The sequence below is a fragment of the Acartia tonsa genome, chromosome 10 (genome assembly GCF_053477335.1).
Source record: "Acartia tonsa isolate MP-2025a chromosome 10, ASM5347733v1, whole genome shotgun sequence".
Lineage (NCBI taxonomy): Eukaryota > Metazoa > Arthropoda > Copepoda > Calanoida > Acartiidae > Acartia > Acartia tonsa.
The window spans coordinates 26,454,688-26,481,699 of NC_137269.1; the positions used below are offsets into that span (position 1 = coordinate 26,454,688).

The 27,012-nt window shown below is 34.5% G+C and overlaps 3 protein-coding genes across 7 annotated transcripts in view; 1 reads left to right on the forward strand and 2 right to left on the reverse strand.

Moving 5' to 3' along the window:
- Window positions 1-4,422: 4,422 nt before the first annotated feature.
- On the reverse strand, window positions 4,423-6,228 carry LOC145329740 (uncharacterized). Its single transcript, XM_080174110.1, has 2 exons — window positions 5,483-6,228; window positions 4,423-4,517 (listed from the first exon to the last, which is right to left on the reverse strand). The coding sequence occupies exons 1-2, from the start codon at window positions 5,877-5,879 to the stop codon at window positions 4,432-4,434; spliced, it is 483 nt and encodes a 160-aa protein (XP_080030236.1). The 5' UTR covers window positions 5,880-6,228; the 3' UTR covers window positions 4,423-4,431.
- A 28-nt stretch (window positions 6,229-6,256) lies between these two features.
- On the reverse strand, window positions 6,257-8,957 carry LOC145329741 (uncharacterized). Its single transcript, XM_080174111.1, has 4 exons — window positions 8,557-8,957; window positions 7,209-8,236; window positions 6,622-6,938; window positions 6,257-6,363 (listed from the first exon to the last, which is right to left on the reverse strand). The coding sequence occupies exons 1-4, from the start codon at window positions 8,657-8,659 to the stop codon at window positions 6,309-6,311; spliced, it is 1,503 nt and encodes a 500-aa protein (XP_080030237.1). The 5' UTR covers window positions 8,660-8,957; the 3' UTR covers window positions 6,257-6,308.
- A 3,582-nt stretch (window positions 8,958-12,539) lies between these two features.
- Window positions 12,540-27,012, forward strand: part of LOC145329742 (E3 ubiquitin-protein ligase ZNF598) — an 89,112-nt gene continuing 74,639 nt past the window's right edge. For all 5 annotated transcript variants that reach the window (XM_080174113.1, XM_080174114.1, XM_080174112.1 and 2 more), the window contains exons 1-9: window positions 12,540-12,680; window positions 13,036-13,169; window positions 14,218-14,283; window positions 14,692-14,809; window positions 15,690-15,805; window positions 16,798-16,924; window positions 23,167-23,285; window positions 23,869-23,991; window positions 24,744-24,823. In XM_080174113.1, coding sequence (XP_080030239.1) covers window positions 12,642-12,680; window positions 13,036-13,169; window positions 14,218-14,283; window positions 14,692-14,809; window positions 15,690-15,805; window positions 16,798-16,924; window positions 23,167-23,285; window positions 23,869-23,991; window positions 24,744-24,823 — 922 coding nt within the window. In that variant the 5' untranslated portion in view covers window positions 12,540-12,641. The remainder of the gene's footprint in view (window positions 12,681-13,035; window positions 13,170-14,217; window positions 14,284-14,691; window positions 14,810-15,689; window positions 15,806-16,797; window positions 16,925-23,166; window positions 23,286-23,868; window positions 23,992-24,743; window positions 24,824-27,012) is intronic.

A 27,012-nucleotide genomic window follows, 5' to 3' on the forward strand; every position in this document is an offset into this window, starting at 1 on the left:
ACTAGTTTCCTCAACTAGGTGTGGCGAACAAACAGTCAAGCCACACGGGCAAACACGGCTTAACTATTCAACCATATAATTATCTTCTAAAGACCACGTTTAGTTACAGGAAAAAAGAGATAAATAAATTATCTGAACAGAAACTATAACGGCCGGGAAAGAAGTAATATCTTAATTAATCTGATGAAATATAAATGTAATGATTTAAAAAACTGCCGTTATAACATGAATTTTTAGGATGTGTCGTTGGATGTGTGAACGGATCACCCCACAGTCGTTTACGAACGAGAAACATATCAAGGTTGCTGCTGAAGTAGCTAGTCTAAGACAACACTTCACTTCCAGAATGTACTTTCCAAATATTGCTGAAATTGATACCGAAACCCGCGGAAAACTGGCCATGAAAAAACATCGAATTATTTCTCGAAAAATTCTATAAATTTTACTATGAAAAAATTTCATAAAATAAATGACTAACTCATTCTTGTTGTTTCACTTATATTAATTTTCTTGAACATAATAAGTTATTACAAGTATTGGGATGACTATGACATATATAAAAAGGCTGTGATGACTGTATTGTTTTTGCACTGGTATAAAAACTTGTTTAAAAAACGCTTACTGATTGAAAATAATGCTTATATACTGAATTGTACGTTATATCACAAGAAATTTTCGTAAAAAACCTTTATCATTAAGATATAGATTATTAACAAAGATCCAAAATGTACATGATTTGAATATAATAAGTTTCCAGATTTCTGACATAACTGATAAAACAGGTACTAGATTTAACACAGTATGAATTTTCAATGGCTAAGGTCCTTTGTTTCTTTCATGGTAATGTCATTAATTTAAAATAGAAAAAACCGACAACTTGTCGACGAAAATATCCGTCGATACATGTCGTGATTCGAATGGGTCGAAATATGTCATTCAAAACGGAATTATATCATTATCTGCCGCCGAAAAAATTTTTTTTTTTTTTTTTAAAAAACAAACTTACTATTCTAACCTTGAAAAGTCATGATAAAACACAAAGGACTTAACCTATAAGGTCGAATATTTACATAAAATAATAATTAAAACTCAACGGAAAAATCATTGATTTGGCTAAAACCAAGAACGAAAAGCGTCGGTGTTTCTTGTGAAACGTGTGTTGACGATTCCGTCGTCGACGAATCTCGCCGTTCGCTGTCCTCCTGTGAACGGAGAATTTATCACAATATTGTGAAAAAGCCCAGCTCTATTTGTGTGGCCGTTTATCACCGGCTGGCATGGGAATAATCTTTGTGCTGCCGACGTAGGCATGTCTTGGGGCCGCTGTGTTATAATGTCCTCGTGCCTGCTTGGGGACGGGCGCCGCGAGACTTGGGGATGGGAAGCCGACCTAGAATTTTGCGCCCCGCGATAAATTGGTTGACCGGAGTTCCGCGCAAAATCCGTTATTTGTGGATCGTCCTGCATTGTAATGCACCGCGACAAAGCCATTTGATATGGCTCCGTCATTTGTCGGTACATACGGGACATTTCAATCGACCGCCACTTCCCCTTATCCCTCAACGCCTCGTCCGACAAGCCGGCCTCGCACGCTGCGGAAACCCCAGACATTTTGCAGGATTTTCGGCCCACAGGGCCGAAATATCCTACTTGACGGCACAATTGCGTAATATCGTTCAAAAGAGTCTGTGGCGAAAGTTGATACCTGCCGTCAGCCACAATTTGTCTACCACCTGGCAGCCACATGGTAGAAGTTCTACAGAACAAGAAATTTTCATCCAGGATCCCTTCTCCCATAAACTGGAATCCACATCTGCGGTAATACTTCTTAATCAGTACCACGGGACACAAATCTCCGCCCTCTGAAGCCAACAGGTTTGTACATCCTTCATGCTCTTGATCATTCTTCCTCTTTGGGTAGATCACTCGCAGAACTTCCACCCCGCCTATTTGATCTTGGCTTATATGACAAGCCCTCACTTGATCAAGATCGGCGAGGCGAGTAAATGTGTGGAACTGCAAAATTATTGCCACCGTCGCTCGGAAAAAAGGCAGAGGAATGTCCCAGATGGAGTCATAGTCGTAAACTACCTTGCGCATGATTGCTGTGAGAACACCCTTAGGAATGGGCGTGGCTTTTCTGACGGGGGCGCGTTCCGTTGCTGCTCTTCTCACTGCTCCTTCCAATAGCCGCGACACACGTTGTGAAAACTCCGAAACAGGCTGATCTATTATATATGACCATGCCTTCAAACTTCCACAAACTTGTTTGAGAAAAGAGTAAGGCTTCCTTATATCCTCCAGATAATGGATGAAGTCCTGCAACACCCTTTCCTGGAACGTGGTTGCCGGTAGATTCCTCTTGCGTAGGTAGGCGAGAAACACCTCCACTACCTGTGAATGTACACTCGTGGTAGACTGGGCGCGGGACGACGTGTATAGTTTGGCATCTCGGCTCTTTGTCGGCGATAAGTTCAGGCCTCGTGCTGCCCTCATGATTCTCAGAGCTGGCCTTTGTGAAATCCGAGCAGGAAGACCCTCTCCGACTAAAAATATAGATTAAATTAACTATAAATCTAAGTAAAAAACGGACTTCTTACACGTTAAACACCTCTTATGGAAAACGTTATTCATCCAATTGGATGCAAAGAAAAACTTGCGTCGAAACCGATCATTGTACGTTAACAAAAAACTTTTTGTTCGTTGTATCATAGATCTGAGATTAAAAGCTACCAATCCTAAAGCCGAAAAAACATTTGATTCCTGTCTTGCTACCCGATTTTGTATCATATGAACAAATATACTTGCCTCTCATAGGTCTCTGTTGCCCTCTGGCCCGATAAGCTGGATCAAATCCGACGCGACCCATTTTAAACTGATTGCCGCAGATTCCTCTAATAAAAAGTCTGAAATGGGTATACAAATATGAGAAATCAAATAACAAATCTCCGAAAGACTAGTTTAATTTGTAAAAATTCAATATACACAAATATGAATCCATTCGGAATCTACTAAAAAGGCCAAATATTAAAATTGTAAACCCATTTCTTGAAACAGCCACAAATATATATTAAATTTTCAAAGCGTATCACAGACTAGAATAATTTTCAGATTGCACTTTCATGGAAAGACCGAACGTTAACAAGATAGGGATGAATATAAAAATATTTATAACAAACCAAAAAGTCCAAAACAAGCAGGATTTCTCTAATAGGTATACATAATCTAATCTGCTCAAACAAACTAGCTGAATTTAGAATAATGTGTCTAAAATAAAATAAAAATGCTTTTCATGTTCCTACGCTTTTTTGGACTTGTATGGTTATTACAGAACTCTAGATTTACAAGTCAGATTAATACATAAATTAAAATAATTATATCTGCAAAGAAATGATATCATTTTATTGGGTACGAATGAAAAATATCTTTGAGTCCTACTACATCTTTCCGTCATGACGAAAAAATAAAAATTAACCTCCCCTTATGATCTAAAACAGTCTTATCTGTATATTTACTCAAATTTTTTCAATGAAATATCGTGGCCCAATAAATGAAACATTTCTATTAGCTGAAAATACACAACTCAGGTCTTAATTAATAAAGCTATCATAGAAAAATTACAATTCCCTTTAAACATACAATCTGCTGCTTCTGATGTAAAAAAGGTCTTAAACACAAAAATTCTTTTTATGAAAGACTTAAATTTTCCAGCTTCAATAAACTGCGACCAAAAACAAGCAGACTGCCAAAAGGGAATAACAAACACGATAGTGGCGGACGGTATACTCAAGATCTTATGTAATGCTGGAACTATAACTTTAACTGGAGGACATATGTACATGACACGCCTATTATCCAATTCTTGTATAAAAAAGTCAGTGCCTAATGCCGTTTTATCCGGCAACTTTGAATAAAACGCCGAACATTTTGTATTGGCCGCGCTGGCCATGAGATCGATTTCCGGCATAACCATAAATTTTTCACATATTAGATTATAATCCTCGAGGGCTACCGACCACTCGTCGGTGTTACTTACTTTAGATCCCTCGTCAGCGATTTTTAGCAACAACGTGCTCCTCCTTTGCCATACTGGCAAAAGGATAATGTCAAATTGTAGCTGGACTAACTTGATATTTATCACATGACGCTGCAGAATTTCTACTCTAGAGCCGCGGTTCAAAATACTAACTAAACCGCGATTGTCCGTACACCAAACCACTGTTTTGTGTCTGTTTTGCTGGAGAAATGATTCCTGTTCAAACATTTTCACAACTGCCAACAACTCTCGCAGTGTACTAGACTGCTGCATTTCGTCGTATTCAAATGGAAACTCTTTAATGAAACGAAGTTGCTCCGCTTCAAATACATAAGCTCTGGATTCGCTTGAATCAGAGACCATGATGGATTCTATCTGAGAGATGACTAAAGGATCTACAGCTTCCAGCAAAACTGCCTGCTTCGCAGGTTGGATAATGTTGATGACAACATTACACTTGTTGACAGGTTGTCCGTTGAAACTGAAATAAAAACAAGAATATTTAAGTGTATATTCATATTTAACTAAACGTCAAAATGCAACCGAAATTAAACAAAACATTCGTAAAATGCCAGAGGAAAAATAAGACATAAAAATTTTTAAAAATGTTTCGAAAACTAAAAACTCGAATGTACACACCTTATTAGATAAACCTTCAACATTTCGAATTCTTGTAACATTCTATCGTTTATAGCTAAAGACCCGGACCACCCATGCTCCTGAACAGTCAATCCGAGTGTCTGCTGGCATGCTCTAGTCACCACTCTCATTATACTCCCATGAGAATGGAGAAGGTGACAACATACGCCAAGGATATGCGCTAATTCTTTGGCGTATATTACGCCAACCTTGTCAGCTTTTGAAATGGCAGCGTTAATGTCATTTGTGAGAATTATTATCTTCATTAGGGGAGCACTGATTCTCATAGAAATTGAGTCTAAATTAAAGCCCAGGTAACACAAAGAAGTAGTAGGCCCGACACATTTCGATAAGTTTAATGTCCAGCCTGTACTCTCGAACACAAATTTTATGAACTTAAGGCTAGCCAATCCTTTAATTTTAGACAGGGCTGAATTGAACGAGTCATCAACAAATGTTGACAAGTCTATGCCTCGAGCGTGGCAGAATCTTCGTATGGGGACTATCAGAGAATTCATTATGTATGTGGCTGGTCCTGACAAAAAATATTGCATTCTTATGGATCAAATTTTAAAAAATATGTACAATTTAAATTCGACGCTCGATCATTTCTTAAGAAAAACACTACCAAAACGTAAAAAACACAAACTATACACTCGTTTTTTGGTTTTTGGTATGCATAAGGTTGTCAAATACATTTCATATTGTACTGATTAGGACAATAGACATCGCTATCCTTAGGCGTTTTAACGCTTGCGCATCGAAATAATACCATTGATTGAATTAGGAAATAAAACAAAAACTAACCTGTGCCGAATGGCAGTGTTAAAAACTCATAGAACTCCCGCGTGCCAGAGGCGTTGACAACCGCAAAGCCGAATAAACCACGGAAATCTGGATGTAATGCCAAATGGCAATACATCGCTGAGATGTCCAACACGGACATCCAGCAGCCGGACGTGACTCTGGGAAGAACCATGGAAATATCCTCCATTTTCATAGAAACTTTTCTTAAACAGTCGTTCAGTGTACGTGACAAATCTAAACACTGACGTAATTTCACGTTACCCTCACTATCCAACTTTGACGCCACCGTCAAAGGGTTGACAAAATATGGTTTATAATCGACTTTCCTAACAATGTTCTCCTTAACCCATTTGTCTGTCTTTGCCTGAACGAATTGCATGTTTTGCAACGCGCTCATGTTGTTCCTAAGGTCTGTCGCCTCAGGAAGAGGAGTAACTATGTCCGGTTTATAACCGTCTTTTAATAATTCTAAAACGGAATCACTGGCGTTTAAAATCTGTTTATAAAATAACTGGGCCTTTGGATCATGGATCCCTCCTGCAACTGGACCGAAACCCAGATCTTGCAACCGGTCAATTTCTTTGTCAATAAAAGCCGCAAATTCTTGGTCAGATATGTCACTTAAAGAACTTGCGACTAAGTCACTGGTAACAATTTTAACAGAAGTATTGTCGTCGATTTCAATGTTACCATTGGAGTTAAAGTCAATAGTTTTTGTGTCAGGTAAATTATCGTTATCGAGTGGAGCGATAACATCGTCAATGAAGAGCTCCTCGGCTTTGGTAGATGGAAGTACCGCTATGGCCGGGGAACTCGAAGCCTCGCTTCAATCCTTCTTCTTAGGAGCTGTGCACTGGGAGGCTCTATGGCCTTGTTTCTGGCTGAAAATATAATTATCATTAAACCGGCTGAGTTTAACAACTAAAAAACTCTGTGCTAAATAGTAAGTTAAATTGCGAATATATATATATTTTTTTTTTTTTAAAAAACTAAACTATGTATTTTTCGAAAAGAAAAACTTCTTTGATTATCTATTGGCATATCCATTGATTGCCCGCGCAAAATCGAGAATTATCATTACAACTCATTCAAACTGGCAGCAGAAAAGAAAAAATATGTTAAAAAATTTAAACGCTTACCAATTGTGGCACGTGCCAGTGAAGCGTTTCGCAGATGGCCTGGCCTCTCGCTCTCTGTCCCGTCTGCGCTTCTCACTTTCTTCATGCTCCTTGCGCAAAGTATTTAATCTGGTGAGCCTCTCACCCTGCAGAACTTCACGATTATCGTTGCAGGCAAACTTGACAACCACCGAGGGGCTGTTTGTAAACGTCAAGCTCATGTAGAGACTCATGAACTTGAGCAGCTCGATGGCCATAAGCGAAAACTCCATACTGCGATGGACGGTGGCGTGGGCCTCAGGGGGCAAATACAAATTGTAAAGCTCGCGAACTGCATCCTAAATTATAGTTTAAAATCGTAACAAATTCTTATAACACTTAAACGGTATTTAAATCAAATATGGTGGTATACCACAACAACCTCAAATATTACTTTGTTTAGATAAACTGCTCTAGTGCTCATTAAGATCTATAGTATTAAAGATAACCACAAGTCCCACTACCACATAACTTGTGAAATTAAAAAATTATTCGAAAAAACTGTAAAAAAGGAGAGAAGACTAAGACTGTGAACGATACTCTTTGTCGAATAGTTGTAATAATGTTACCTCGATATAATTCTGAACAGACAATAGATCGAGGCCAGTCTTCTGCATCAACCTCAAATAACTGGAGTCACGGCAATTCTGCGCATTGACCTCAGTTATTTTTCCCAGTCTGGTTTGTTGCGTAACAGCATAATGTACTAGGCAGAAACCGGGCGGCTTCGTTTTTGTAGGCACGCCTGCGACAAGTCTTCTGCTTGGTAACGCGACCATCTGCCAACCTTGGGGAAACGGCGTAGCCTGTTTAAAATTGGCTGCTTGAGGCGCTTGCATGCCAGCCCTCTGCTGCTGTTGAACTTGCTGTTGCTGGACACCGCCAACACCATTGCTGGTCGATGGTTGGGAAACACTGGTGCTCTGCTGGTTTTTCTGATTTCTGTCGCTGACTAGCATGCGAATCACGTCAATAAGAGCACTGTTTGGTACCTGACCCGAATTATCGACAGACAAGGGCCTGTCAGCTGCTGATCCTCGGTCATGACATGTACCGCGTGGAGGCATGACAGACTGAGCTGATTTTGTCGGCACTCTGGGTAGTTCCTCCGACCTATGGCGTATGCGTTCGCCGTTTTGCTGCGGTTGTGGCCTAGCTGCCGCGCCTCCTGCCATGTATGGTGCCGCATTTATGTTAACGTTACTAAAATTCATTGCCTGATTCTGAGATGGATAATGAACTGGGCCAGGCCGACACTGTGGTAGATGCTGAGGGTGATGCTGTGCTACTCTATTAACATGATCATGTTGACCATATCTGGCCCTTTCTTGTTGAATGTACGATTGAGGTGCTGGAATGAGAGGTGTGGAAGCACGAAACGGTCTGGCACCCATTGGTGCATCATCACCTAGCATGGCCAACAATTCCGCTGGATCTCTTCCGTTTCCATCATTCATTCGATCCGCCTCCGCAATTTCATCCATCATAGGAGCTGGTTGAGATTCATGGAACTGCGCATGAGCAGCGTCAATCTGATCCTCTTGATCATGGACACTTTCGTCACTGTCAACGGCAGGATCATCATCTACGTCCGCTGCTAAAAATTAAAAAGCTATTTCCATTATCGATTTTCATTTATACATTGCAAAAAGGCTATTTTGAACGGTTAAAACTAAACAAAACATGTCCAAAATGAAAAAACCATGAATGTAGTCGACAGATTTGTAATTCAGCTAAAGTAAATTTATATATTACTGTGTCTTAAACAAGTGTATGCACGAGTCGAATGAATTTTTTTTTTTTTTTTTAAAAACAAGCATTGATGTAACGTATATAACCATAGGTCTATATCAAGATACGTGATTACAAGAAAAACTCTATACTTAATAGCCAATAATCTGTTAATTAAAATAATACCTGGAGATACAGGTTCGAAACCGTTTTCATCCTCAAATGCCGGCAATTCTTGGGCTATGTCACCCAAATGTGGCAGCTGCATTTCGTCCTCACCGTCGGCCATCTTATGTGTGAATATGCGCCGTACGAGATAGAAACAAAGGCTTATGATAAAAAATCTGAAAAATTATATATAATATAAGTCAAAAAATCTAGAATGAACTCATATAAAATTAAACAAAGCATTATAAATGAGAAACTATTGTTTAAAGGAAATAAATCGAATCGACATTAAAATTGACCCCTATAAAAATTTTTTAGATTAAATCTTATAACATAAAATTTGAAATTTGAATCATAAAACTATCTATTATTGCCCTATCAAAAACCACGTGCATAAAAAACCGACGATTTATGAAAAGAAAAAATATATAAAGAAAATGCTACAAAATTAAAACATACTGATGAAAAAATTTAAGGGAGTGGGAGGGAGGGAAAAATAAATTTTTAGAAAAAACTTAAACGATTAATATCACAAGCGACTTTGTAGCATAAATCTATGTTTCAACTATCCTTTATTCTTTATTCTTTCACTTTTGTATTTAGATGTTGTTCGTTCAATGGTCAGATAAAGAATGAAGTAAAACAGCGAGCTTTCTCTCGGCCCCTGTAGTCCGAGTGTAAGTGTGTGTGTGCGTGTGTGTGTGTATGACTACTTGCTTTCGCGCTCAGCTTGACAACAACCACCCCTCGTGGTTTTAATCTAAACTTGTACCGTTCCGTCTCACAATCTGCCTACCGCAATTGAGAAACTTATCTGGCCTGTACCGCCATACGTAGAGTCCTCCTCTACTACCACTCAGTTAAGAGTATATAAACGTGCCTGTACATCATTGTCGGCCCCTGCCGCTTCATATAGCCTGTATATCATTTATAATGCACGAATACGCCGCAAGAGGTACTCCCTCTATATTACGTCTCTCTACTGCCATCTAACGGCCGTAGCTGACAACTAAGGTTAATTTAATTTTTTCTGTCTGCTAACTCTCCAGGCTTTCTATATCAGCCCTTTTACTTTTTATTCAATACTACGAGCGAATTTTTTCACATAATTCGCTTAAGATCTCTCAAACTGTGTCACTTTAGACTTCTCATATCGACTTTTTATCCTTGTCTTTCCACGTTTTATTCCGAACGACCTGGGCCGCTTGCCAAAATGCTCCTAGAGACACGTTTAATGTATTTTTTGAAATTCCACCATATTGCATAACAAATACCAATTTTCTTTTTCGTTTTAAATACTTCAATGAAAACCTCACATTATTATTTCATAGCTTGAATTCCAGAAAAATCCGTTTGGAACGTGTACCTACTCAATTTTGTCATATTGTCCGAAGCTCGATCGAAATAAAACGCGGAAAGACTCGGAACGAGTAAATCTGTTCCATCTAAAGTAACCCAGAAGTTTCGAGAATGGTAAATTTAAAGGATTTATAGGAACAGAATAAGTTCTTTGTCTTATGTGCTTCATTCGAATCGTTTAACAAATTTTCGTTCATCAATCTTAAATAAGCACATTTTCGATAGAAAATTTTCGATAAAAATTCACAGTTGAACGCTTATTCGTACAATTGAAACGTTCGTTTGTCGATTTTTTACGAAAACGTGCTTAATTTTGAATCTTAGGTAATTCTGATTTACATACCACTATCTAAACTGAAATATTTTATCCTTATAAAAAACCATTCTCGAAACTTAAATCTACTTTCTCATTTAAAAAGATTAATTCACTTTACATATACAATTAATATTATCGTTTCATAAAGGATTGCGAAACTAATGCTACAAAAAATAAATTTTTAGAAAAAACTTAAACGATTAATATCACAAGCGACTTTGTAGCATAAATCTATGTTTCAACTATCCTTTATTCTTTATTCTTTCACTTTTGTATTTAGATGTTGTTCGTTCAATGGTCAGATAAAGAATGAAGTAAAACAGCGAGCTTTCTCTCGGCCCCTGTAGTCCGAGTGTAAGTGTGTGTGTGCGTGTGTGTGTGTATGACTACTTGCTTTCGCGCTCAGCTTGACAACAACCACCCCTCGTGGTTTTAATCTAAACTTGTACCGTTCCGTCTCACAATCTGCCTACCGCAATTGAGAAACTTATCTGGCCTGTACCGCCATACGTAGAGTCCTCCTCTACTACCACTCAGTTAAGAGTATATAAACGTGCCTGTACATCATTGTCGGCCCCTGCCGCTTCATATAGCCTGTATATCATTTATAATGCACGAATACGCCGCAAGAGGTACTCCCTCTATATTACGTCTCTCTACTGCCATCTAACGGCCGTAGCTGACAACTAAGGTTAATTTAATTTTTTCTGTCTGCTAACTCTCCAGGCTTTCTATATCAGCCCTTTTACTTTTTATTCAATACTACGAGCGAATTTTTTCACATAATTCGCTTAAGATCTCTCAAACTGTGTCACTTTAGACTTCTCATATCGACTTTTTATCCTTGTCTTTCCACGTTTTATTCCGAACGACCTGGGCCGCTTGCCAAAATGCTCCTAGAGACACGTTTAATGTATTTTTTGAAATTCCACCATATTGCATAACAAATACCAAATTTAGGTCGGTCATCGGTTCATCAGTCCATGAAAGTAAAATAAAAGTATATTTTTTTCACAGGTTATTAGAATGAAAGGCGCCTGATTTTTCTTGTTCAGATTCCCATAACTATAGGCTTTTTTTGAACATTTGATAACATTTAAAGCATTAATTTAAAAAAAATTTTCTCCATAATTTAGATTTTATAAAATTTTAAATTTGTTATTTAATTCGTGTTTTCCTTTAAAAAAAACTCCTAAAATGAGCTAAAAATCCTCAGTTTTAATGGCAATTAGTAATATTTGTTTTAGCCTTTTTTCTTTTCACTAACGGCCACGTCTCTAGAAGCCTCTAAGGGCACTGAAAAGAAGAGTAAAAGAAGGCCGATCTTCAATTTTTGAAAGACATATATCTTGTTATTGGCATGCAATGAATTTTAAAACGTAAATAAAATTTATCAAAGTTACAAAAGCCCTAGTGATGCATAGACTAAATATTTTTCTAATGTCGTCTTTGGAGGACTTTTATTTCTCTTCGGAATTTTTCTTGTTTATTTCTTGCAAGAGATCACACACAATAACTTTATTTCATATCGTTCCAGGAATAGCAAGACGAAAACAATAGTAATTAAAATAAAAAGGATAATATTAATGGTGAAAAAAGATAAACATTTTGTCAAAGTGCTTTCTGTGAGGTAATACAACGAATTTATCTCATCGTTACAGCTATCCTCGTTTAGGTTCGAATCAAAGTTTTAAGAGTGTCTTATTAACCCTTGATGACTTTGTTCTTTTTATAGATTTGATCGTGTAAACTATATTAGAGTCTTTTCAACCAATAACCTTTATTACTAAAGTTTTACATTATTTTGTCCCGATTCTTGGGACAATCGTACTGACTTAATTCATGGGGGAAAATCTCTATGCAGGTTTTGTCCTAAAAATTCCAAACGCGGCATTCATCAATAAATTGGTGTAAAGTTGTCTGCTACAAAGTTCCAACTTCCACAACTTGTTTTAAAAGGAAAATACATTTTATAATATTATCCAATGGTCTTTTAGTCATATTTTAATTAAAATGGTGAAATTCTAATATTTTACAGAGACTATAAACTATTTAAACACCTAAGTTCACTATTTTGCATGTTACTTTTTAGCTGACATTATCACAATTTAAATCCATATGATCATTTTGCTCCCAAAATCCACGTTTTTAGTAGCAAAGCTACTCAATAATTCATTTTACCTGTCAGTCAGTCCGTTACGCTGTTTCTGTTATCTCTCTTTCTTTTCTTTGTTATGACAACATGTGATCATAATTCACTTTTCCGTTTGTCCATCCCACTTATATATTATGGATGTTGTCGATCGATCATCCTAATGAATTAAAGACGATTAGCCTTAAAATATTCCTAATATTAGGTTCAATTATAAAAGGAAATAAACATTGGAAGTTATATTTCAGATAAACCTTTAAAAAATCTTTACCAACAATGTCTGATAATAACGGTAGCGCACCTAAGAACAACCAGGTACACGTCCTTATATAAACGTAACATGATGTCTATGCGTCTTGTCTGAACCGAAGGATCTCGCTACCGCTGAACCGATATGGTTCTCATTTACTATAGGTCTTGGGAAGGTGTTTACCTATTTTGAGGAAAGAGTAGTAACGAGGTTTGATGTCTGTTTGTCCGGTATGACTTCGTTAACCTGGACCCGGACCGAATTAATCACAATGTACGTCAGGAAACTATATACATGTTCCTGGATGGTTTTAGGCTATTTTCTATTTCCTAATATTTATCACCTCTTAGATATCAGAGTGCTAGGGGCAAAGCTGGTACGTAACTTAATTTCATCTTATTTAAGTTTGTAATCATTTAGAGGCGAGGAGGAGGTCCCAGAAACGGCGGAAGGAACCCTGGAGGTCGTGGTGGCGGAGCTGGGGGCAGGAGGGGTGGCGGTGGTAACCGGGGTCAGGGAGGTAACAACAGGGACAAGGAAAATCAAGCTCCTGAGTAAGTAGGCTGTGACGTTTTTCATAGTGAAACAATTTTACAGTTCCTAAAAAACTTGCTTTTTGTTAAAAAGTACACATTACTTCTAGTAATAAGGTATAGCCAACAAGCCAAATAAATCTAAAATAATTCAGGAGTAAAGACAAAAAGATCGTTTCTTCTTTTTACAAATCACGAAAAATCCGCTACAATTAATACACACCTTAAAAATTAATTTAGTTTTTGGTTACTACGGCATTACCTACTTCATTTAATAAAATCATTTTCTCTTTTCGATCGTGATTTTCTTGTGTTCTTGATTTCAATGGTCTAACATTTAATTTCCCTTTTCTGCTTTATGGCCCTACGGCCCTTTTAATCATGATTACATTATACATATTTAATTTAGATATATAGTGATTTTATATTTTCTTTAGGCTGTAACAAACAAAATCTATGACTTCTAATTATTCTTTCGATTGATTAAATACTTAAAGAAGATAGGGGGGGGGGGGGGGGGAGTTCGGAAACATTTGCGTAAACAGTGAGTATAGGCTTTATCTTTGGACTGAGAGGATAGGTTATTAGGGATAAAATCATTCTTATATGATGAATTTCCCCCAGATTTAAGATTTTTTGGATAGGCCTCCAGGTTCCGGAGCTCCAGGCCTCCAGGTGGTCTCTGTACAGGTAAAAATAAAAATAAAAAATATTTTTAAAAAGAGTGAGATGTCAGCGTATGAGACAAAATATGTATGTTTTTTCTTCAAATATGTGAATAACAATCAAAAAGAAGCATATTTTGTTTATAAGTTAATCTCTAACTCTTCAAAAAAAAATCTTATTTTAAATTTTTACCTGTACAGAGACCACCTTGAGGCCTGGAGCTCCGGAACCTGGAGGCCTATCCAAAAAATCGTAAATCTGGGGGAAATTCATCATATAAGAAAGATTTTATCCCTAATAACCTATCTTCTCAGTCCAAAGATAAAGCCTATTCTCACTGTTTACGCAAATGTGTCAGAACTTCCCCCCCCCCCCCCCCTTATACATATTTTTCTTCTTCTAGGAGACAGCGTCTAGAATCAGAAAGAAGTGACGGTACAGGCGACCATTGTACTGTCTGTTTGTATCAGTAAGTAACATTTTAAACAGTAGAACGCATTTTGTGATTGTAGAGTTAGACACTTATATATTAATTAATTAAAGCAAAAGGGTTAATTTGTCTACTAGTATTGCAGCAACAACATGCTATTATGTATCATTTTGATGAACATGAAAACAGCTATGGGTAAAAAATAACATAGAAAATGAAATGTCATACTCAGTAATCTAGTGCAGAAGTGGCAAATACATATATAAGATTAAGGACATACACACATAACTTGGAGTAGTTTTAGAACATACATAGTTATAAACTATGATCTATTATCAATAATGTTCTTTATAATTAATGTTTATATAACAAACATTACAGAAACATAATATTTGGATCTGGTGCAGTTCACGGTAAAATATTGCTGTAATCGATTATTCTGTTTAGGATCGAGACGTATGCAGTGGGTGAGTGTAATCACTCTGTCTGCCACAAATGCGCCACCAGGATGAGAGTTCTCTGTCTCAGAAACGAATGTGCTATTTGTAGGAGGGATTTACCTAAGGTAACAACAACACATACATATTGGGCAGTTTTGGGCAATTAACTAAAAAACTTCATTTTACATTCATTTTTTTCTCATTTGCAAGCACAATGGTCCATACCTAAAACAATAGAAATAAGGGGGGGGGGGGGGAAGTTCTGACACTTTTGCGTAAACGGTGAGTATAGGCTTTATCTTTGGACTGAGAGGATAGGTTATTAGGGATAAAATCATTCTTATATGATGAATTTCCCCCAGATTTAAGATTTTTTGGATAGGCCTCCAGGTTCCGGAGCTCCAGGCCTCCTGGTGGTCTCTGTACAGGTAAAATTGAAAAAAAAAAATTTTTTTTTTTTAAGTTACAGGTCAACTTATAAAACAAAATATGCATCTTTTTTAATATTATTCACATATTTGAAGAAAAAATATGCATATTTTGTTTTATAAGTTGATTTTTAACTTTAAAAAAAAATTTTTTTTTTTCATTTTTACCTGTACAGAGACCACCTGGAGGCCTGGAGCTCCGGAACCTGGAGGCCTATCCAAAAAATCTTAAATCTGGGGGAAATTCATCATATAAGAATGATTTTATCCCTAATAACCTATCCTCTCAGTCCAAAGATAAAGCCTATACTCACCGTTTACGCAAATGTGTCAGAACTTCCCCCCCCCCCTTGTATATTAATAAATTACTAGGTATATAATTAGACCAATTAGTTTTTTTTTTGAAGTAGAAATATGTTTTCTAAGATAAAATGGTGACTAAAACCCTTTTGAGCAGTTAACCCGCCCAAAATTAAATAAAGGGCCCAATAGTCTATCCTTACAATAGGTATATCATTTATTTTTTTTCGTCTTCAATAGGAAAAAAAATTTATAATCTTAATGATATTTTATTTAGGTTATTTTATCAAAAGAAAATAAAAAGTATGATGAATTGAAAAATGAAATATTTCCCATGGACAAGAAGTTTAAGATTTGCTTTGAGACTGAGGAGATAGAAGATGAATACACAAAGTAAGATTTATTTTATTATTTATGTAAAAATCTACCTCAACAATTTATGCCTTTAAGATACATCAAAGTTGAATATTTATAGTTGAATACATTTAAATACTAACGGAACAGAATATCCTTTAGAGCTTGAAAAAAAATAAAACTGCTAAAATAAAAGAGGTTATCACAATTAGAAATAAGAGGGGTAGGTTTCTGGTAGAATCCGTAATGGTGTGTGTTTTAAGGCTTAAAAATAGTAGTAGAACGATTCACTAAATATGTGTATTTCTTATTGAAAATAACTATAGACAATTTTTTTTTTAAGTTAACATAAATTTTTGTCGTTCTACTACTGTTTTTAACTTCTAACACAACCTTTACGGATTCTACCAGAAACCAACCCCTCTCTTTTAACCATTAGAAATTTATAATAATATCTCAAGTGTGTATGCGTCAGCTGATTCTTGCGGTATTGTGGTTTAGGGGTATTAGGTACAATTTTGGACAATTAGAATGGGAATTTTTTTTTTGCTTTTTCTTGCCAAATTACCTAGACATTTTTTAATCATTTGAGACAAACTTTTTTTCTGAAAAATTTTCCCTGATTTTTTTAGTTTGGACATTCTTTTAATATCAAAATTCAAAATATCAAAAGTGTCAAGAGCAAATAAAATGTCTACTTTATTATAAAATACTAAGTTTGTCTTAAATGTTTTGCCGCCGTTTTTCACAGTTCCTTATTGTACCATATTAAAGCAACTGCCTTTCAAATTTTAGAGTTCTGCTCCAGGTTTAAAGTCTTTAAACACACACCTTTATAGAAAATACACCCAAAAATTGTCTTTCCATGTTTAAAGTCTTTAGACACACACCTTTATAGAAAATACATCCAAAAATTGTCTTTCTTTGTTTCTATGGCTTAAAAAATCAGATTCACCCTAATTTTACCGTAAATATTTAAAGTCACCCTGCATCTGCAAGGCATAATAAATAACTAATATATTTCTAATTAGATTGCTTGGTCATGAATGTGACATGTGTGAAGAGAAGCCGACATTCAGAAACTTTCTCCAACTCAAAAAACACATGAATATGGACCATAAACACTTCTACTGCGACCTCTGTGTTGATAATCTTAAGGTAAAGTTGTTAGAAAAAATAGGTTTTCGGACATAATTGTCGTACCTTAAATACCTACTCTGCGTAAGGGGGGGGGGGGGTTAAGTTTTGACTTTTTTGCGTAAACATGAGTGAGAGACTGAGAGTATAGGTTATTTGGAAAAAAAAGTTTCCTTTTGGGATGTAGTTTCCGATTATTTAAAAATATTTGGATTTGGACTCCAGGTTCAGGTGCTGCAGACCTTCAGGTGGACTCTGGACAAAAAATTAAAGAAAAGTTTTTTTTGGAAGAGTTTGAGATCAACTTATAATACAAAATATGGAAGGAAATTTCTTTGCCAAATAACCTGTCCTCTCACTCCTGAGACAAAGCTTATTGTCTACGCAATAGTTTCAGAACCCCCCTCCCCCTCTTTAATCTGAAAGTACTTTTTACGATTCCTGATTTTAAGAAATGAATTTAGATAAAGGAATATTAAAAGTTACTGAACGTAATACGGAAAATGATGTTAAAAGAGTTTTTATAATCTTAAAATATTAAGTTTGCAAAAGTTAGATGAGGTAAATTATTTCTGCTTAGAACATTAAACTTAATACTGCCTTTTTCATACTTCCAGCTAATATGTAATTTTTTACAAGATAAAAGGAACTTAATTTTAGTTTTAAACTAATTTAATGCATAAAAAGGCTTATTCTTTACCACATTCAAGGATAAAGAACTTTAATTAAGTTTTAAGAGATTTATCATAATTGTACCCTTCTTCCAAGTTAATTCCTGTTACGTGACTTTTTAAACTTTGTTAATGTAGGACGTCCAAGCTTCTTTTTCTCGAGTGGAGTGAAATGAGGGGTTTAAAGGTTTGAGGGGGATATTCCAAAGTATTTTTTTAAATCGTGTGGGAGGGGGGTGTAAAAGGAGTTATAAAGATTGAGGGAAGTGGGTGTACACTTTTTTACTCCCTTCCTCTGGACATCAATGTTTCAAATGTTCCATACCCTAAATCTACGAGATATTTACCTTATTCCTACTTATTAGTAGATCAGCAAGAATGCTCTTTTTCTTATGCACTTTCCACGTTCTCTTGAAATCGTTATAATATTATTTGGATGATACACCTAAATTTCATGCACTCTGATAAAGTGATGCTCGCAGCTGGCTATAATAACTATGGACCCCCTATACCCCATCCCCTTCTCTTTGATTAGCTAACTGACCAATAAATAATGTGTATATTAGCAAGCTAAATTGACAAAAATAGTTCTACTGTCAATATATCCACATATATCCTATATCCATTTCTAAAGATCAAAGACACTAACTAGATTCTTAAGAATATAACATTTTGTTTGCATTTCTTCTTCCATCATAAATTTCCTCATTTCACAATTTCCTTAAATCTTAAAATTATTTTAGGAGATTTTTTTCTATCATAAAGATGTACAGTTGAGCTTAATGTATTATTTAAAATAATAAGTAGATGGTCAATTAAACCTTACTAGCTGCTGCGCCCCTAGCATCTAGGGGTTTTGTATTTGAAAGAGTATAAAACCAAAAACCATGCCTAACATAGTAAATAGAATTGCTTAAAATCATCCCAGGACCTATGTAAAGTCTCTATAATGGTTCAGCGGTGAGCGAGATCCTTAATTACAGACAAAAAAACGTCTACTACTTTATATAATAGGATGATACGTCCAACGAAGACTTTTCTTTTAACATTTACATATACAGGATTCAATTCCATAATACGAGTACTAACTGAAATCAGTGGCACAGAGTTTTGTTTCTTAAAATTCATATTCTATATTTATATTAAAGCGTTGATCTAATGGATAACCTCATCCTTGTTTCTAATCAATTATTTCAAGAATAACTATGACGAAGTTGTATTAATATGGTTGGGGAAAAATGCACAAGATCTTAATATTATACATTTACTACGTATAAAGAACTTTTTAAGCACTATACAAGATTATTTCATACTTTCATTATAACCACACTACCAAGTTACAGTATGCATTCGCTTCCACATAGAATAATTTTTTTATAATCTCTGTGAGACACAATAGCAAACAAGGATGACAATGTCTATATGTAACAAAGCACAAAAAGTCATGGAATGGACAAAGTGAGTTATACAGTAGATGTTCAATTCTCATAACAAAGGAAAAAGAGAGAATATACAAAAACTCAAAGGAAATGACAAAATCTTTAAAAAATAAGGGTAATATCTTTTGAAGCATGGCCGATAGACAGACGAACTAAGCAATGTATAGAGTAGATGCACATATGTCATAGGAAAATTTTAGTTGTCTTATCATCAACATTAGCCATAAATTTACATTCTCCCTATAGCTTTTCGTACTGGGCGGACGGAAAAAGTAAATTATTAAGAAGCTTCACTACTAAAAAACTAAGGGGGGGGGGGGGTGTTTGTTAAATGATGTATGTAAACCAAATTTATTAGTAAGAGGTAGTTTTTCTTTAGTTGTACTTATATGTTATTTTGATGAATTAATGATTTTTTATATGTGCGGAAATGCATGCATACCATTTTTACTTTTTTTACTTTATCGTATAAAAAATTGCTCTTTTTTAAGATAAGAAGTATTTTAACTTGAATACAGTATGATGTAAACACTAAACAGGGATGACGTTATTTGTAAAGGAGGAGGTCTATAGATAAAAACTAAATTTCATTAAAAAGCTTATTCTTTTTAGTTAAGAATTTTTTTTTTAGATGCAAAATTCTTTAAAAGAAAGGGTAGGTATAGTCCCTTTCGTGACAATGCCTCTAAAGGGGCGTTTCTTCGTATTTTCATTGTAGTCTTTCTCATATTTCTAGCCCCTGCGGGGCAATCATCTAATCTAACATAAAATAACCTATTAAAAGCCATTGTGAAAATACGACGAAACGCCCCTTAAGAGGCGTTGCATAAAGGGACTATACCTAAAGAAAATACTTTTTTAAAGATCTTATTAATTAAGGAAAGACATCGAAATATGAAAAATGCAACATTTTTATCTGATTATTATACAACAGTTCAAAGAATTTTTTAGTTTTTCTTTCATATATATCTATATTTTATTGTTAAAAGTTTTAGGTTGGCTAGATTTTCTTTTAACTTTCTCTGAAATTTTATTTTGCATCTGTTCTGAGGAATCTTTTCTTCTAAAATCACTAGAACTGTTAAATCCACAACAAGAATGCGATATTCATTTAAGACAAGCATAGATGGAAAATTAAATGGGAAAGGAAGGTACCTAGTGATGACATTTTTCATCATCTGTATGTAACGAATGTGATTTAATCCTAATGTAATAATAACAGGATTTCTCCTTTACTGCATAGTACACACTCCCAAGAAAAACGACCTTAGAAAATTTGACCCCACCTCAATTTATTTATCTTATTTTTCTTTTAAAATTAAATTGAATATGGAGGGGAGGTGGTCGATTTTCACCCTTCCTACACCTCAAGTTCATCTTTAGGAGAATTCCCGCTAGTAACATATAAAATAGATAAATGGCCAGTACCTATAATTTATGATAGTAATAGCATTTGATATTTTTTACAACATTTCGTTGTTATTGTTAACATCTAGAACTCAACTAAACACTTGACGATTTTTAGACAAAACTTGGTTGAAAATGTATTTATCTTAGTATATAAACCACTAAACCTTGACACCACTGTTGTAAAGTGCTAAACATCACTTGCGCTCGTCCATGCATTGATCCCTTTTATTAAAAATAAATTCTTTGTCTAAAAACTGTAAAGAAGAACATATATGCATATATTCAGATGATAAAAATACTTGCTGTGACATGAAGAGATTAAAAAAGTTTTAATTTATTCCGGAGATACTTTCCAATCTTCCAGCTTGACATAGTAACATTAACATTTTGATAGGACACAATTCACGATAAAGATTTGCCTTGCGAAATTATTTTTCATTCTTTAATTATGTATCTATGAATTTGTATACTTAAGAACTGGTATTTGGCATTAATGCAACTAGCAAAAATACTTTAAAAGTGCTTTGATACAATCGTTTGACAATTTACCTTCTTATAGGAAGAATAACAACAAGTATACCAACGTCCATGGGTAGCAAATTTCTTAGATAAAATCAAATTGACATTGTTATAGAAATGAATATTATGACAGAAAAAAAAATTTGCAACAATATAGCTTGCTATTTTCCCTTTTATTTTTTGTTTAGTTCGTTTATCCAGTATGAGGGTAGGAGATGGGATAAAGAAAAGGATCGTTATTTTTTAGCCCGTTACAAGTTTCACTCTAATAAGAGTACATGATAATCTTGTGTAAGGTCCAAGTAATAATAAATCCATTGTTAGAGACTAAGATATCCAAAGAGTTAATGCATTGCTTAATGCCCTATATTAATATGAATTTTCACAAAAATATCTTTGGTTGAGGCTAAGATCTCGGAAATTTGGTGTACTTTTATTGGATAGTTTAAGGTTATTTATTTATCCCCCACCGCTCTGCCCTTGGGGCCAGGGGCGAATTAACTAGTTATACATGTGTTGGAGCATGCAACTCTTTATCATGAGTTTGACCAACTTTAAAAAAATATTTGTATAAGATTTGTTTTATTTATTTTTACTCTTGCTATGCAAAAATGCACCATTGTATCTCAGGGAGGAAGGGAACATTGGGCTAGTTATAACACTAGTCCCCGATGTTCTATAAAACGTTTTCTTATTCGTAGCTTTAAAAAATATGGGGTCTTTATTAAAGTTTGATTGGTTGGTTCATTAAGTTGAGTATCCAAACGTTTCAACCACTAATTGTAATTTACAGAAGAAGTACTATTGAGTATCATAATTGGGGATGTACATAAATTTATCTTTTTATATCTTCCCAGGCTATAGCACATGAATAAATGGATAAGTAAAGTGTGTTCTAATATGTCTTTGTAGAAAGTTGTCTATGGATAAATAAATACAAAATTTCTGCACTTATTCCTATTTTATTGGCCCTAAATAAATACTTGTTGTCAGTCCGTTGCGTATTTGAAATTTTAACAACAGGTTTTAACTTTATTGTCCTTTGTTTTGACGCGGTTTGACTTGATGTGTTACGTTTAACAGTTACTACAAAGATATTATTACATACTTAAAAATGATGAAAAATTGTCTGTTTGTGTATCTGTTAGGCTGTAGCTATAGCTAGCTACTACTTTGAATGGAAATAAAAAGGTTTCAACTTTGATTAAGTATAGATTTCTTTATAGGATTTGTTTGCACCGGAAACTTAGTTTTTAAATTCAGTTTTCTCATTTTTTGCTCGTCCTTTTTTAATGCTTATATTTTAACTAATGGCTTCTAATAAGATCTAAGCCACAGTTTGAAATCTTAGGTGAGGTAGGTAGAGAGGGTGGATGTGATGAAACCTCATACCCTATTAAACAGCTTAGAACAAAAGATTAAAAGTCAAGTTTCTAATAGTTTATATGAAAACTAAATTCCTACGTAATTGTCATTTAGGAATTTAAGGGGAAAGACAATGAACGATAAATTGATTTACATCCCCAAATAAAAGTCTAATAAAATATTTGTTTTTAAGAACTGAATATTTCTAGTGGCGGAAATGCATCAATAATGTAATTCCATTTGAACCAATCCAAAACTTTCTCCTCATCTTGAATCAAATATAGACTTAAATAATAATATTATGATATTACTGCAATGCATATTGTAGTAATCAAACCTTTTGTGTTGTCAATTACATAATTTTTAATACCGCAGCTTTTTTTTATAATTTGGGCGTGTCCGTACGTCACTTTGTATAGAAAGTATTTAAGATTAAAAACTTTCTCACCTCACTAAGCTACTCTCTCACTATGCTCCACTACCTTGTCTCTTTATACAAAGATTATATACTTTAAGCGCTGTGGCCTTTATCGGAAACACACCCAGGACTTCATCGAGCGGCTACGCCCCTATATGCATCTAGGGACACTTAATGGAAGGGGGAATTGGAGCAATTTTCTTAGGAAGTGGAGGTACCCTCACCCGAAATAGTATGAACCTTTTCATGGCCTTTAAGAAGCTTTATTGTAAAAGAGAACCATATCGGTTCTGCTAATAGAGAGATCCTTCGCTTCAGACAGGCCGAAAGAAAAATATCCTGTTAGTTTTATACAATGATTATTTCTCTTTTTGATTTCTCTGATATATTTGAGATATTTGGCAACTTATTTTAAATAAATTAACATCATTTTTATTTTAGATTTTTAGCCATGAGAGGAAGCATTATGACAAGCAGGGGCTGACAGACCACAGGACCAAGGGAGATAAGGAGGATACAAGTTTTAAGGGACATCCCTTATGTGAATATTGTGGTATCAGGTCAAATATATATTATATTTTTTACATTAACTTGTGGAAACAGATATAAAATTAACTCTTTTTTAATCAAAGAACTCATTATTGTAACTTTCTAGAAATCGTAAAGGATTTTCAAAACTTTGAGCTCCTCTAAAAATCAGCATTCCTAGGCTACTAGCAAAACTGTACTTTAATTCTGTCTATGTCCCATTGTGCAGTTCCTTTTTTTCGCTTTAATATTTTCTTTGAAATCAAATAGATCAGGTATTAAATATTACACTTTTGGGCTAAAAAAACAAAGATTTAGGTTTAAAAGAGTATATATTCATTTCAGTATTTCTAATTGTTTATATTTGTATTGAGAATTTCCACCCCGTAGTCTTTAAATCAATGAATTTTTCCCTTGCCCTGTGAGGCCACCCATTATCTTATCCTAACCCAACCTGACCTAAAGTAATTTACTAACCCTCTATTATCACCGCTCCCTCCTCCTGCTTATTTTCAATATATTTTAAACAATATTGAAGGTGACAGTCTGTGTGGTCGAATACAAAATTTGAGAGGAAAACCACTAAGAATTTGTTTCATGATTTTATGTTTACAGGTTTCTGGACAATGATGAGTTGTTTAAGCACCTGCGAAAGGATCATTATTTTTGTCATTTCTGTGATGCTGACGGCAACCAGTATTTCTACTCGGAATATAAAGATCTTAGACAACATTTCAAGTAAGGCCTTCATTTTATTTATCAAGGGTATTTAGGGATAAGACATTGGATGATAGATTGATATGTATTCAATCAAGATTTATCGATAATTGCCAAAGTTTGTAATTCAACGATTGAGATAACTTTTTTTTATAAAACTTTGGATACCAGTACAGTCTAATCTAATCCCCCCCCCCCCCCCCCTCCTCACCATAGTTTTTTAATGTTAGTACAACAACTCTATAAATAAATGAATGTCCCCGTAAGACAATACTTTCACGCAAAGTACTGATACACCCCCCTAATTTTAAATCTTAAAAAAAGAGAGAGTGGGGGGCGTCAATGTTCATTCGGCACTTAACATATTTCAAAATATTTTCTTATATATGACGGTAGTAATACTTTTCTAATCTAATTACCTAGGATTATTTGTTTTCCTAGTTAATTCTTGTTGCTAATGAAAATGGATATATATTATTATTTGAATCTTACACCAATTTTTCATGTTCTATAATAAAGTGAAACTTGTAGCTGGCTGAAATAACGATCCCTAACCCATCCCCCCTCTTTACCTAAACCTCCCCTATCCTCCCCCTTTACCCCATTCCCTCTCCCCTTCTGCTAGATGACTAATAAGTGATGTTCGTCCATGTTAGCAACCTAAAGTGACGACAATTTTCCCCCAGTCACAATATCCCATATATTCTATATCCATTCTTTTGGACCTAATTTTCCCTGTTTTGATTTGTATTGATACAGCAATAATTATTTAGGAAAGATCATTACCTCTGTGAAGATCCGGAGTGTGAGGAACAAAAGTTTGTTGTCTTCAGGTCTGAAATAGATTTCAAAGGTATTGCTTTTTCTATCTTATCTTTACAGCAGATAATTTTTTTTGCGTCGAAAATGTAATTATTATTTTATATCATATTTTGTTATAGAGAACATGGATAATAAATTGATACGCACACATGTCTAATTATGTTAAACAAAAAAACCCTCTTCTGTATATTACATATATTTGGGAAAAGTGTTTGGACATTGGACACTTATTGTCAATAAACCAAAAAAGATATATAATGAAAGTTTCAAAAGATTTTTTAAACAACGTATAGTATAATTTTTATTCTCCCTACCTTTCTGGGTTGAATCCCATATTTGAAAGTTAGAACTCCCTGTATTACCATTTTATTTATGTATATTTATAGCTTTTTAAAAATTAGTGGTAATGATGCAACACCATGTAATACAAGAATGTTAATATTTGATGTAAACACTTTACTCGAAGCCCAATCTAAACTTTCACAACTTTTTATTTGCAAACTTGTTTAACCATCACGAAAAAGGGAGTTTCAAGCTAAGGAGCTTAATAAAATTTCTTTTTCTTTCTTTCTATAAGTAAAATACCTATTTACATAAAAGGTAGATCTTAGATGAAAACTCTTGCCTTAAAGTCACCTATTTACACCTAAGAGAATAAAGAGTAAAATTGTATTAAAGACTGGAGATTGGACCCGGGAGGAATTATATTAAAGGGATAGTTGCATGAAGTGCATTTAAAAGGTTTGATTGCACGCAAAAGTTACATGAATACCATTTAACATATATAATTTTGTATTACAATAAATAGCAATCAATTAGGCACCACCAAAATTGTCATCATGCAGTTTTGTGAAAACAGGACACCCATATAAGTTGGATATATCCAAAAAAACATGATTTTCAAGTCTTGATATTTTTAAAACTACGTGGTAGAAAATTGAAATTCTTTCAAATTTATGTCCTACAAATGTAGTTTAAACTATTGAACAGTTCACTAAATTAAAGTTTAAATGCATTTCGTGAAACTACCCCTATAACTTTGGAAGGTTTTATTTATCCTCCGTCCCCAAACCGTTCAGAGAATCAACATTAATCTTCCCTGAAAAGGATAATAATAATGGTAAGCTGGATTTGCTTGGGTACACAGACATGCAAACATCCTATTAATTTTACATTATTAAAGTTTAAATGCAAAGTTGCACCTCCCTAACAACCTGTGTTAAGCCTACTGTGTACTTGAGTGTGTTGCAAATATTGCTCGATGCATAGAAGAACACAAACTTTCAATAATCATCAATAAAATAACTTATACCTGTACATATGTTTAAAACAAGGATGATAATATCCACAAAAACAAACCTTAACATTGGCAACGGCAATTTTTAAAAGCGAAGCTTTTCTATAATTAGGGTCGGTCCGTCCGTTCGTCCGTAACGGATAGCTTTTTTGGTTAATTTAGGCATGTTAGAATTGTCCTATCGATTTCAAATTTTGCATGTTGATTCCTTTAGTAGTTAGGTACGATTTAGAAAGCGTAGCAACTCTATAATTATTACCAAAATGTCCGTACATCCATTTTAAACATATTGATTTTTATACTTTTTTTTAACAACAAATTTTTATGTAAATTAATCATCCATTTTATTGAATTTTTATTGGTTGGTTCATTAAATTAAGTGTCCAAACGTTTCATCCACTAATTATAATCTACAGAAAAGGGTTATTTTTTTGTATTAACATTGGGGAATGGGATGTACTTAAAGGAAAAAGTCAGTTGCGGGTAAAATCCGTAAAGGTTGTGTGTTTTAAGTTAAAAACAGTAGTAGAACGATAAAAGAATTATGTTAATTTTTTTTAATTTTGTCTATAGTCCTCCTTAATTTAAAATACACATATTTAGTGAATATTATCCTTTTACTACTATTTTTAAGCCTTAAAACACACACCTTTACGGATTTTACCCGCAACCTACTTTTCCCTTTATCGGCCATTGCCTTATTCCTTTAAATTCCTGGCAACAAGCAATCTTACTTCATAAAAATGTCCAAGTTATTAGAAGGAAATGCATGAGAAAAGCTGCATGTGCCTAATCTAATTTTGATTCAATAAAAAATTCATATTTCTTTCATCTCAACCAATCTTATATGAAGAAGAAAAATAATGCATCTGAAAAAAAGGATTTGAAAGTTTCTCAATTCAATTATAGAATATGTATACATT